General features: G+C 39.6%; 2 protein-coding genes and 1 pseudogene across 2 annotated transcripts; all 3 read right to left on the reverse strand.

Annotated features, from left to right (window-relative positions):
• Positions 1-599: 599 nt before the first annotated feature.
• On the reverse strand, positions 600-6,533 carry LOC114562404 (protocadherin Fat 4-like; annotated as a pseudogene).
• Positions 6,534-7,618: 1,085 nt separating this feature from the next.
• LOC114562406 (protocadherin alpha-8-like) lies at positions 7,619-9,985 on the reverse strand. The gene has a single exon (XM_028588784.1). The coding sequence runs from the start codon at positions 9,983-9,985 to the stop codon at positions 7,619-7,621; it is 2,367 nt and encodes a 788-aa protein (XP_028444585.1).
• A 940-nt stretch (positions 9,986-10,925) lies between these two features.
• LOC114563141 (protocadherin alpha-3-like) lies at positions 10,926-13,381 on the reverse strand. Its single transcript, XM_028589949.1, has one exon. It carries the CDS (start codon positions 13,379-13,381, stop codon positions 11,015-11,017), a length of 2,367 nt encoding a protein of 788 aa, XP_028445750.1. The 3' UTR covers positions 10,926-11,014.
• Between the last annotated feature and the right edge of the window lie 531 nt (positions 13,382-13,912).

The raw sequence follows: 13,912 nt of genomic DNA on the forward strand, positions 1-13,912 counted from the left end.
CACCTTTAACTTTTCTGCTTCTTTAACATCGCATTACTGTTTGACATGTCCATGCGTCAGCACCATGGACTGCAAACACAAGTAGTGCACATCCTTTCCCTCTTTAAAAAGTAGTTCAGTATTAAAACAACTACGTCCATGCATACTGCCCAAACAACTCAAAATAAACCCTGTTACATATACAAACCTTTCATTATTGGTTAGAAATTGTAATGGCCTGAAGCCTAACTTCCAAAAACTCTCTACGTGCAAATATAGGTTAATTTCAGCACCATGGACAGCGGTCACAATCAGTGGAAATACGAATGAACTCTTTTTTTAATGTATTTCAAGTGTGTTAGTTTTCATCATGGTTATTATATGTATATCAGTGAACAAGATGCACAAACATTGAGAGTAGAGAGCACAGTGGCCGTTATAGACGGAGCTATCTTGCCACATCCAACATTTTTCTTCATTGACTTGCCTTTTTACATCCCTTTCTATGTCAACAAGCACGTTGTATGATAAACGAGAATAAAACATACAATTAACTCAAACAAACCTAGTATAATCTGTACAAAACAAGCAACACACTTAAGACATTTTTGAGTTGGATGCTAGTTATATTTCATACTTTTCTCTGTAGTAAAGGCTTTAGAGACCTGATGAAAAGCAAACTTTGAGCAAAGCACAGACAAAGAATTGTATGCTTGTAAAAAAATGTTGCATAACACTTTGTTTTCTTACCTCTCCAGATGTCCCTCTCCTGTCAGGGAGCACTAGTGTATTCGCATGGCTGCCCGGGACTATAGTAGATCCTATACTCATTCTGGGTCCTACTAGCATGTACCGTTTGTCTCCAGATCTGTACTGGATGCTGTGACACAGTGTCCCATCATAATTAGTCTCTTGTAGATATTTAGAAGTATAGTCTGTGGTTTTGGAGCACTGCATTGCAATCAGCACGATGATACTGATGAGAAAAAGTGTTGAAACTGAGCCCAAAGTTATCATCAGGTAAAAAGTCACATTATTCTCCTCCTCATCGTTTGTTGCACTTTTTTAACATCAGAAGCAGCAAAAGCCTCTTTGGGCTCCACAACTTTGACAAGCACAGTAGCTGTTGCTGAGAGTGAAACGTTCCCATTGTCTTTCACCAGTATGACCAGTTTATGCTCAGCCTCGTCTGTCTCTGTGAATGAGCGAAGTGTTCTGATCTGTCCTGTATAGCGGTCCAAACCAAAGAGACTGTGGTCAGTAACGTCCTGCAGTGAAAACAGTAACCAGCCGTTATATCCTATATCAGCGTCATAGGCTCTGACTTTAGTCACCAAGTGTCCTGCGTTCACATTGCGGGGAATCTCCTCCACACCTTCAGCAGAACCGTTAGAGCTGACTGGATACAGGATGACTGGAGCGTTGTCGTTCTGATCCAGAATGAACACGTTCACTGTGACGTTGCTGCTTAGTGACGGAGTTCCAGAATCTGTGGCAACAACTTGGAACTGGAATGTTTTCAGTGTTTCAAAGTCAAAACCTTTTAGTGCTGAAATGTGTCCGTTATCAGAATTTACATTTAGGAAAGACATTATGCTATTCTGACTCCCTTCTCTCACTATATGATATGAAATAGCTGCATTGTCATTTGCATCATTGTCCTTTGCGCTTACAGAAAAAATAAAATTTCCAGCAACGTTATTTTCTACCAGATAAAACTGTAATGGATTTTGGTCGAAATGTGGACTGTTGTCATTTACATCTGATATCTCAATGTCGAGAGTTTTAAAAGTCGATAAGGGAGGTTCACCACAATCGGTGGCTTTTATTGTTATTTCATAATGTGACACCTCCTCTCGATCCAAATATCCCTTCGTGACAACTGAATAAATGTTCTCCTTATAGGAGGGCTTTAATTCAAAAGGCACGTCTGAGGTTATGATCGATATTATTTTTCCATTGACACCAGAGTCTTTATCCGTCACACTAAGTAGTGAAATGACTGTGCCAGGTTTTGAGTCTTCAGACACTGTATTTGACAATGATGTCACTTCTATTTCCGGTGGATTGTCGTTGATATCTAGGATTTTTATAACGACCCTACACTCACCTGTTAATGGTGATGTTGCTTTATCTGATGCTTCAATGTCGAGTTTGTAAACGTCATTTTCTTCATAGTCCACTACTCCTTTAATTTTAATTTCTCCAGTTAATTTATCCAAATCAAAAATGTCATATATTTTTCGCCTCAATGTTTTACCAAGGCCGTATTCAATTTCCCCATTAGTGCCTTCATCGGGATCCGTTGCATTCATTCTAAATATTGAAGTGCCGATTGAAACGTTTTCTTGTATTTCAATTTGGTAAATCTCCTGACTAAATATTGGACGGTTATCATTAATATCAAGAACAATAATGGAAACATTTAGTGTCCCTGATCTTGAGGTTTGCCTCCATCAACTGCTGTAACCAGTAGTGTGTGTGTGTCCTTTTGTTCTCTGTCTAACGATTTCTTCAGCACTAAAAACGGTATTTTATCCTCATCGCTTTGACGAATATCTACTTCAAAATGGTTATTTGACGTTAAAGTGTATGTACGAATAGAGTTAATTCCAGCATCGGGGTCACGAGCAGTGTGCAGTTGAAATCGCTTTTCGGGTAATGTTTGTTCAGCTATTTCAAACGTCTGTCGTTTTCAGGGAAACTAGGAGAGTGATCATTTACATCAGTGATTTCTACAATTACGTAGTGTATTTCCAACGGGGTCTCAACAAGGATTTTAAGCTCCATTAGACATGCACCGCTGCCCTGACAGAGCTCCTCTCTGTCAATATGCTGGTGGACGTACAGAGCCCCATTATTCTGGTTTACTTCAAAGATAGCGTCCTTACTTCCAGACACAACACGGAACCGTCGAGCAATCAAAGAGGTGATTTCAAGGCCAAGATCCTTCGCAACATTTCCAACAACAGTTCCCTCTTGTACCTCCTCTGGAATAGAGTATCTTATCTGAGCCAAAGCCTGTTTTCCGAACAGCAGCAGTAGAGCCAAATAAAAAGCAAACCAGGAGCAGTCCTTTGTCCGATTTTTTTGTATCGGTCCCCATCGTTATCCAACAACACATATGCAGACAGGATCCGGTTACTTCGACAAACAGTTATTTATGTCCAACACGCTGAATATCGCATTTTACAAAATGCTAAGCGTGATTTCATCGGCTGGTGTGCTTGATTCAAACACCTTACTTGCTCTATTCAGCAGGAAACAAAAAGCATTGAAAGGGGAGGGACAAAGTCGTCTCTGGTTTCCCGATGTAATACTGACACCCAGAGGTAATTTCTAAGAACAAACTTTACTCTACATATCCAAATTATGAAGTGATGTATTCTTTTAGATGCGATTTACCTGCCAAGAGGCTTATTGATTCACCTTAAACATAATAATCATTGTGTTTCTTTAACATCGCATTACTGTTTGACTTGTCCATGCGTGTCAGCACCATGTACAGGAAACACAACTAGTGCACATCCTTTCCCTCTATAACAAAAGAAGCTCAGTATTAAAACAACTCCATGCATTTATTTCCCAAACAACCCAACAGAAACCCTGTCACATATTCAAACCTTTCAGTCAGTTATTGGTTAGAAGTTGTAATGGTCTGAGGCTTAACTTTCAAAAACTCACTGTCCTGCAAATTCCCAAATACAGATTAGAATAACAATTTTGGCTGTAACCCAGAACATGTTCATTTAAGCACAATGGACAGCAGTCATAGTTAGTGGAAATACTGTCCTCTTTATAAATAATTAACTATTTTTATGTATTTCAAATGTGTTAGTTTTCATCATGATTATGAAGTGTATATACAAACACAGAGTAGAGAGCACAGTTGCACTTATGGACGGAGCTATCTTGCCACATACAAATATTTTCTTCATTGACTTGCCTTTTTTACATCCCTTCCTATGTTAACACGCACTTTGTATGATACGAGAAATAAAGTATAATATTAACTTAAACAAACCTAGTAGAATCCGTACAAAAAAGCAACACACTTAAGACATAATTGAGTTTGTTGCCAGTTATATTTGGTACTTTTCTTTTCTTTAGAGACCTGATGAAAAGAAAACATTGAGCAAAGCACAGACAAAGAATTGTATGCTTGTAAAAAAATGTTGCATAACACTTTGTTTTCTTACCTCTCCAGATGTCCCTCTCCTGTCAGGGAGCACTAGTGTATTCGCATGGCTGCCCGGGACTATAGTAGATCCTATACTCATTCTGGGTCCTACTAGCATGTACCGTTTGTCTCCAGATCTGTACTGGATGCTGTGACACAGTGTCCCATCATAATTAGTCTCTTGTAGATATTTAGAAGTATAGTCTGTGGTTTTGGAGCACTGCATTGCAATCAGCACGATGATACTGATGAGAAAAAGTGTTGAAACTGAGCCCAAAGTTATCATCAGGTAAAAAGTCACATTATTCTCCTCCTCATCCTTTGTTGCACTTTTAACATCAGAAGCAGCAAAAGCCTCTTTGGGCTCCACAACTTTGACAAGCACAGTAGCTGTTGCTGAGAGTGAAACGTTCCCATTGTCTTTCACCAGTATGACCAGTTTATGCTCAGCCTCGTCTGTCTCTGTGAATGAGCGAAGTGTTCTGATCTGTCCTGTATAGCGGTCCAAACCAAAGAGACTGTGGTCAGTAACGTCCTGCAGTGAAAACAGTAACCAGCCGTTATATCCTATATCAGCGTCATAGGCTCTGACTTTAGTCACCAAGTGTCCTGCGTTCACATTGCGGGGAATCTCCTCCACACCTTCAGCAGAACCGTTAGAGCTGACTGGATACAGGATGACTGGAGCGTTGTCGTTCTGATCCAGAATGAACACGTTCACTGTGACGTTGCTGCTTAGTGACGGAGTTCCAGAATCTGTGGCAACAACTTGGAACTGGAATGTTTTCAGTGTTTCAAAGTCAAAACCTTTTAGTGCTGAAATGTGTCCGTTATCAGAATTTACATTTAGGAAAGACATTATGCTATTCTGACTCCCTTCTCTCACTATATGATATGAAATAGCTGCATTGTCATTTGCATCATTGTCCTTTGCGCTTACAGAAAAAATAAAATTTCCAGCAACGTTATTTTCTACCAGATAAAACTGTAATGGATTTTGGTCGAAATGTGGACTGTTGTCATTTACATCTGATATCTCAATGTCGAGAGTTTTAAAAGTCGATAAGGGAGGTTCACCACAATCGGTGGCTTTTATTGTTATTTCATAATGTGACACCTCCTCTCGATCCAAAAATCCCTTCGTGACAACTGAATAAATGTTCTCCTTATAGGAGGGCTTTAATTCAAAAGGCACGTCTGAGGTTATGATCGATATTATTTTTCCATTGACACCAGAGTCTTTATCCGTCACACTAAGTAGTGAAATGACTGTGCCAGGTTTTGAGTCTTCAGACACTGTATTTGACAATGATGTCACTTCTATTTCCGGTGGATTGTCGTTGATATCTAGGATTTTTATAACGACCCTACACTCACCTGTTAATGGTGATGTTGCTTTATCTGATGCTTCAATGTCGAGTTTGTAAACGTCATTTTCTTCATAGTCCACTACTCCTTTAATTTTAATTTCTCCAGTTAATTTATCCAAATCAAAAATGTCATATATTTTTCGCCTCAATGTTTTACCAAGGCCGTATTCAATTTCCCCATTAGTGCCTTCATCGGGATCCGTTGCATTCATTCTAAATATTGAAGTGCCGATTGAAACGTTTTCTTGTATTTCAATTTGGTAAATCTCCTGACTAAATATTGGACGGTTATCATTAATATCAAGAACAATAATGGAAACATTTAGTGTCCCTGATCTTGGAGGTTTGCCTCCATCAACTGCTGTAACCAGTAGTGTGTGTGTGTCCTTTTGTTCTCTGTCTAACGATTTCTTCAGCACTAAAAACGGTATTTTATCCTCATCGCTTTGACGAATATCTACTTCAAAATGGTTATTTGACGTTAAAGTGTATGTACGAATAGAGTTAATTCCAGCATCGGGGTCACGAGCAGTGTGCAGTTGAAATCGCTTTCCGGGTAATGTTTGTTCAGCTATTTCAAACGTCTGTCGTTTTTCAGGGAAACTAGGAGAGTGATCATTTACATCAGTGATTTCTACAATTACGTAGTGTATTTCCAACGGGGTCTCAACAAGGATTTTAAGCTCCATTAGACATGCACCGCTGCCCTGACAGAGCTCCTCTCTGTCAATATGCTGGTGGACGTACAGAGCCCCATTATTCTGGTTTACTTCAAAGATAGCGTCCTTACTTCCAGACACAACACGGAACCGTCGAGCAATCAAAGAGGTGATTTCAAGGCCAAGATCCTTCGCAACATTTCCAACAACAGTTCCCTCTTGTACCTCCTCTGGAATAGAGTATCTTATCTGAGCCAAAGCCTGTTTTCCGAACAGCAGCAGTAGAGCCAAATAAAAAGCAAACCAGGAGCAGTCCTTTGTCCGATTTTTTGTATCGGTCCCCATCGTTATCCAACAACACATATGCAGACAGGATCCGGTTACTTCGACAAACAGTTATTTATGTCCAACACGCTGAATATCGCATTTTACAAAATGCTAAGCGTGATTTCATCGGCTGGTGTGCTTGATTCAAACACCTTACTTGCTCTATTCAGCAGGAAACAAAAGCATTGAAAGGGGAGGGACAAAGTCGTCTCTGGTTTCCCGATGTAATACTGACACCCAGAGGTAATTTCTAAGAACAAACTTTACTCTACATATCCAAATTATGAAGTGATGTATTCTTTTAGATGCGATTTACCTGCCAAGAGGCTTATTGATTCACCTTAAACATAATAATCATTGTGTTTCTTTAACATCGCATTACTGTTTGACTTGTCCATGCGTGTCAGCACCATGTACAGGAAACACAACTAGTGCACATCCTTTCCCTCTATAACAAAAGAAGCTCAGTATTAAAACAACTCCATGCATTTATTTCCCAAACAACCCAACAGAAACCCTGTCACATATTCAAACCTTTCAGTCAGTTATTGGTTAGAAGTTGTAATGGTCTGAGGCTTAACTTTCAAAAACTCACTGTCCTGCAAATTCCCAAATACAGATTAGAATAACAATTTTGGCTGTAACCCAGAACATGTTCATTTAAGCACAATGGACAGCAGTCATAGTTAGTGGAAATACTGTCCTCTTTATAAATAATTAACTATTTTTTATGTATTTCAAATGTGTTAGTTTTCATCATGATTATGAAGTGTATATACAAACACAGAGTAGAGAGCACAGTTGCACTTATGGACGGAGCTATCTTGCCACATACAAATATTTTCTTCATTGACTTGCCTTTTTTACATCCCTTCCTATGTTAACACGCACTTTGTATGATACGAGAAATAAAGTATAATATTAACTTAAACAAACCTAGTAGAATCCGTACAAAAAAGCAACACACTTAAGACATAATTGAGTTTGTTGCCAGTTATATTTGGTACTTTTCTTTTCTTTAGAGACCTGATGAAAAGAAAACATTGAGCAAAGCACAGACAAAGAATTGTATGCTTGTAAAAATATTGTATAACAGTTTGTTTTTAAAGTCTTACCTCTCCAGATGTCCCTCTCCTGTCAGGGAGCACTAGTGTGTTTGCATGGCTGCCCGGGACTATAGTAGATCCTATACTCATTCTGGGTCCTACTAGCATGTACCGTTTGTCTCCAGATCTGTACTGGATGCTGTGACACAATGTCCCATCATAATTAGTCTCTTGTAGATATTTAGAAGTATAGTCTGTGGTTTTGGAGCACTGCATTGCAATCAGCACGATGATACTGATGAGAAAAAGTGTTGAAACTGAGCCCAAAGTTATCATCAGGTAAAAAGTCACATTATTCTCCTCCTCATCCTTTGTTGCACTTTTAACATCAGAAGCAGCAAAAGCCTCTTTGGGCTCCACAACTTTGACAAGCACAGTAGCTGTTGCTGAGAGTGAAACGTTCCCATTGTCTTTCACCAGTATGACCAGTTTATGCTCAGCCTCGTCTGTCTCTGTGAATGAGCGAAGTGTTCTGATCTGTCCTGTATAGCGGTCCAAACCAAAGAGACTGTGGTCAGTAACGTCCTGCAGTGAAAACAGTAACCAGCCGTTATATCCTATATCAGCGTCATAGGCTCTGACTTTAGTCACCAAGTGTCCTGCGTTCACATTGCGGGGAATCTCCTCCACACCTTCAGCAGAACCGTTAGAGCTGACTGGATACAGGATGACTGGAGCGTTGTCGTTCTGATCCAGAATGAACACGTTCACTGTGACGTTGCTGCTTAGTGACGGAGTTCCAGAATCTGTGGCAACAACTTGGAACTGGAACGTTTTCAGTGTTTCAAAGTCAAAACTTTTTAGTGCCAAAATATCTCCAGTTTCAGAGTTTATGTTGAGAAATGACATTATGTCATTTTGACTCCCTCCTCTAACTATATGATATGAAATAGCTGCATTGTCATTCACGTCTTTGTCCGTTGCGCTTACAGAGAATATCGACCCTCCAGCAACGTTATTTTCTACCAGATAAAACTGTAATGGATTTTGGTCGAAATGTGGACTGTTGTCATTTACATCTGATATCTGAATGTCGAGAGTTTTAAAACTCGATAAGGGAGGTTCACCACAATCGGTGGCTTTTATTGTTATTTCATAATGTGACACCTCCTCTCGATCCAAAAATCCCTTTGTAACAACTGAGTACGTGTTCTCCTTATAGGAGGGCTTTAATTCAAAAGGCACGTCATTCGATATGTATGAAATAATTTTTCCATTGACACCAGAGTCTTTATCCGTCACACTAAGTAGTGAAATGACTGTGCCAGGTTTTGAGTCTTCAGACACTGTATTTGACAGTGATGTCACTTCTATTTCCGGTGGATTGTCATTAACGTCCTTTATCTTTATAATGACTCTGCACTCACCTGTCAGTGGAGGTGTTCCTTTATCGGATGCCTCAATGTCAAGTTCATATATGTCGTTTTCTTCATAGTCCACTACTCCTTTAACTCTAATCTCTCCGGTTAATTTATCCAAATCAAAAATATCATACACTTGCCGCTTCAAGGTATTTCCGAGGCTGTATTCAACTTCTCCATTAGTGTCTTCATCGGGATCCGTTGCATTCATTTGAAATATTGAAGTGCCGACTGCAACGTTTTCTTCTATTGAAATTTGATAAATCTCCTGACTAAATATCGGACGATTATCATTACTGTCAAGAACAATAATGGAAACATTTAGTGTCCCTGATCTTGGAGGTTTGCCTCCATCAACTGCTGTAACCAGTAGTGTGTGTGTGTCCTTTTGTTCTCTGTCTAACGATTTCTTCAGCACTAAAAACGGTATCTTACCCGCATCGCTTTGACGGATATTTACTTCAAAATGATCATTTGCTGTCAAAGTGTATGTACGAATAGAGTTAATTCCAGCATCGGGGTCACGAGCAGTGTGCAGTTGAAATCGCCTTCCTGGCAGTGTGTGCTCAGCTATTTCAAATCGTTGTTCTCTTTCAGGGAAACTAGGAGAGTGATCATTTACATCAGTGATTTCTACAATTACGTAGTGTATTTCCAACGGGGTCTCAACAAGGATTTTAAGCTCCATTAGACATGCACCGCTGCCCTGACAGAGCTCCTCTCTGTCAATATGCTGGTGGACGTACAGAGCCCCATTATTCTGGTTTACTTCAAAGATAGCGTCCTTACTTCCAGACACAACACGGAACCGTCGAGCAATCAAAGAGGTGATTTCAAGGCCAAGATCCTTCGCAACATTTCCAACAACAGTTCCCTCTTGTACCTCCTCTGGAATAGAGTATCTTATCTGAGCCAAAGCCTGTTTTCCGAACAGCAGCAGTAGAGCCAAATAAAAAGCAAACCAGGAGCAGTCCTTTGTCCGATTTTTTGTATCGGTCCCCATCGTTATCCAACAACACATATGCAGACAGGATCCGGTTACTTCGACAAACAGTTATTTATGTCCAACACGTTGAATATCGCATATTTGCAAAATCCTAAGCGTGATTTCATCGGCTGGTGTGCTTGATTCAAACACCTTACTTGCTCTATTCAGCAGGAAACAAAAGCATTGAAAGGGGAGGGACAAAGTCGTCTCTGGTTTCCCGATGTAATAGTGACACCCAGAGGTAATTTCTAAGAACAAACTTTACTACATAGTGAATACAATACAATGTTTGAAGTGATGCATTCTTGCAGATGCAGTGTACCAATATGCTTATTTTAATATCTTAAAAATAATATTTATTGTGTTTATTTAACATTGCATTACTGTTTGACATGTCCATGCGTTTCAGCACCATGGACAGAAAACACAAGTAGTCGCCCAACCTTTCCCTATAATATCAAAAGTGAAGTATTAACAAAACTATGCCCATGCATAATGCCAAAAAACTCAAGAGAAACACTGCAACATATTCACACGTTTCGTTAGAAAACTCAATTCTCACATTTTCCCGAATACAGCTAGAAAACGGGCACATTTTAATTTCAACACCATGGACAGCTGCCGTAATCACTGGAAATACTGTCCTCTATACAAAGAATGAACTCTTTTTTGTATTTCAAATGTGTTAATTTTCAACATGGTTATGATATGTATATATTTTAACAAGATACACACCACTGAGAGTAGTAAGCACAGTGAGTGTTATAGACGGTGCTATCTTGCCACATCAAATATCTTTGCTACATTGAGTTGCATTTTTATATCCTTTTATATCTTAGCATGCACTTTGCATGATACAAGAAATAAAAGATAATATTAACTTAAACAAACCTAGTAGAATCCGTACAAAAAAGCAAAACACGTAAGACATAATTGAGTTTGTTGCGAGTTATATTTGGTACTTTTCTCTGTAGTAACAGCTTGAGAGACATGATGAGAAGCAAACTTTGATTAAAGCACTGAGAAATAATTGTATGCTTGTTTTTAAAGTCTTACCTCTCCAGATGTCCCTCTCCTGTCAGGCAGCACTAGTGTATTCGCATGGCTGCCCGGGACTATAGTAGATCCTATACTCATTCTGGGTCCTACTAGCATGTACCGTTTGTCTCCAGATCTGTACTGGATGCTGTGACACAGTGTCCCATCATAATTAGTCTCTTGTAGATATTTAGAAGTATAGTCTGTGGTTTTGGAGCACTGCATTGCAATCAGCACGATGATACTGATGAGAAAAAGTGTTGAAACTGAGCCCAAAGTTATCATCAGGTAAAAAGTCACATTATTCTCCTCCTCATCGTTTGTTGCACTTTTAACATCAGAAGCAGCAAAAGCCTCTTTGGGCTCCACAACTTTGACAAGCACAGTAGCTGTTGCTGAGAGTGAAACGTTCCCATTGTCTTTCACCAGTATGACCAGTTTATGCTCAGCCTCGTCTGTCTCTGTGAATGAGCGAAGTGTTCTGATCTGTCCTGTATAGCGGTCCAAACCAAAGAGACTGTGGTCAGTAACGTCCTGCAGTGAAAACAGTAACCAGCCGTTATATCCTATATCAGCGTCATAGGCTCTGACTTTAGTCACCAAGTGTCCTGCGTTCACATTGCGGGGAATCTCCTCCACACCTTCAGCAGAACCGTTAGAGCTGACTGGATACAGGATGACTGGAGCGTTGTCGTTCTGATCCAGAATGAACACGTTCACTGTGACGTTGCTGCTTAGTGACGGAGTTCCAGAATCTGTGGCAACAACTTGGAACTGGAACGTTTTCAGTGTTTCAAAGTCAAAACTCTTTAGTGCGGAAATGTGTCCGTTATCAGAATGTATATTGAGAAAAGACATTATGTCATTTTGACTCCCTCCTCTCACTATATGATATGAAATAGCTGCATTGTCATTCAAATCATTGTCCGTTGCGCTTACAGAGAATATCGACCCTCCAGCAACGTTATTTTCTACCAGATAAAACTGTAATGGATTTTGGTCGAAATGTGGACTGTTGTCATTTACATCTGATATCTGAATGTCGAGAGTTTTAAAAGTCGATAAGGGAGGTTCACCACAATCGGTGGCTTTTATTGTTATTTCATAATGTGACACCTCCTCTCGATCCAAAAATCCCTTCGTAACAACTGAATAAATGTTCTCCTTATAGGAGGGCTTTAACTCAAATGGCACGTCTGAGGTTATGCTCGATATTATATTTCCATTGACACCAGAGTCTTTATCCGTCACACTAAGTAGTGAAATAACTGTGCCAGGTTTTGAGTCTTCAGACACTGTATTTGACAGTGATGTCACTTCTATTTCCGGTGGATTATCATTAACGTCCTTTATCTTTATAATAACTCTACACTCACCTGTCAGTGGAGGTGTTCCTTTATCGGATGCCTCAACATCCAGTTTATAAACGTCGTTTTCTTCATAGTCCACTGCTCCTTTAACTCTAATCTTTCCGGTTAATTTGTCCAACTCAAAAATGTCATAGACTTTTTTCTTCAGAGTTTTTCCGAGGCTGTACTCAATTTCGCTATTGGTGCCTTCATCGGGATCTGTCGCATTCATTTGAAATATTGAAATACCGACTGGAACGTTTTCTTGTATTTCAATTTGATAAATCTCCTGACTAAATATTGGACGATTATCATTGCTGTCAAGAACAATAATGGAAACATTTAGTGTCCCTGATCTTGGAGGTTTGCCTCCATCAACTGCTGTAACTTGTAGTGTGTGTTTGTCCTTTTGTTCTCTGTCTAACGATTTCTTCAGCACTAAAAACGGTATTTTATCCTCATCGCTTTGACGGATATCTACTTCAAAATGGTTATTTGCTGTCAAAGTGTATGTACAAATAGAGTTAATTCCAGCATCGGGGTCACGAGCAGTGTGCAGTTGAAATCGCTTTCCTGGTAGTGTTTGTTCACCTATTTCAAATCGTTGTTCTCTTTCAGGGAAACTAGGAGAGTGATCATTTACATCAGTGATTTCTACAATTACGTAGTGCATTTCCAACGGGTTTTCAACAAGGATTTTAAGCTCCATTAGACATGCACCACTGCCCTGACAGAGCTCCTCTCTGTCGATTTTCTTATGGACGTACAGAGCCCCATTGTCCGGGTTTACCTCAAAAAATGTCTCCTTTGATCCAGACACAACACGGAACCGTCGGTCACTTAACGAGGTGATTTCGAGGCCAAGATCCTTCGCAACATTTCCAACAGCAGATCCTTCTTTCACCTCCTCTGGAATAGAGTACCTTATCTGAGCAAAAGCCTGTTTTCCGAAAAAAAGCAGTAGCCCTATATGAAAGATAAACAAACACTTCTCCCTCGTTCGACTTTGTTTGTCTCTCCCCATCGTTACTCCAACTTAGTGTAAAATAATGAAAGGAGTTACTGCGTCAAAAAATATTTATATCCAACCCGTTGTATATCGCATGATTACAAATTGTACAACCTGAATCCAGCGTCTGGCGTGCTTGATTCAAATGCCTGCCCGTCACTAGATGGCAAACAAAAGCTTTTTGAGGGGACAGACAAAGTCTTCTATCGTTTCCCAATGTAACAGTGACACCCGAAGGTCATTAAATTAACGTAAAATACTACACATTCAAGGATATACTGTATATATTTTGTCCAAATATTCTTGTCATGAAATTAGTGTATCTTCTGCAACAGTACTATGTTTTATACAGCAAAACAAAATTGGACACCCCCTTCTCTCTCTCTCTCTCTCTCTCTCTCTCTTTCTCTCTATTGTATTTGCATATGTAGCATAGTATTTAAACAATATAGCCCAAAAGAAACACCACCAACTTCCAGTAGTGGCAGAAGTATTCAGATGCTTTGCTTAAGAACTAATATCACACAGTAAAAATACTCGCAATGA

Source organism: Perca flavescens, chromosome 10 (genome assembly GCF_004354835.1).
Source record: "Perca flavescens isolate YP-PL-M2 chromosome 10, PFLA_1.0, whole genome shotgun sequence".
In the NCBI taxonomy this organism is placed as follows: domain Eukaryota; kingdom Metazoa; phylum Chordata; class Actinopteri; order Perciformes; family Percidae; genus Perca; species Perca flavescens.

Bases quoted from the DNA above. Each gene is read 5' to 3' on its own strand.
- LOC114563141 (XM_028589949.1), bottom strand. From the start codon at position 13,381: ATGGGGAGAGACAAACAAAGTCGAACGAGGGAGAAGTGTTTGTTTATC.
- LOC114562406 (XM_028588784.1), bottom strand. From the start codon at position 9,985: ATGGGGACCGATACAAAAAATCGGACAAAGGACTGCTCCTGGTTTGCT.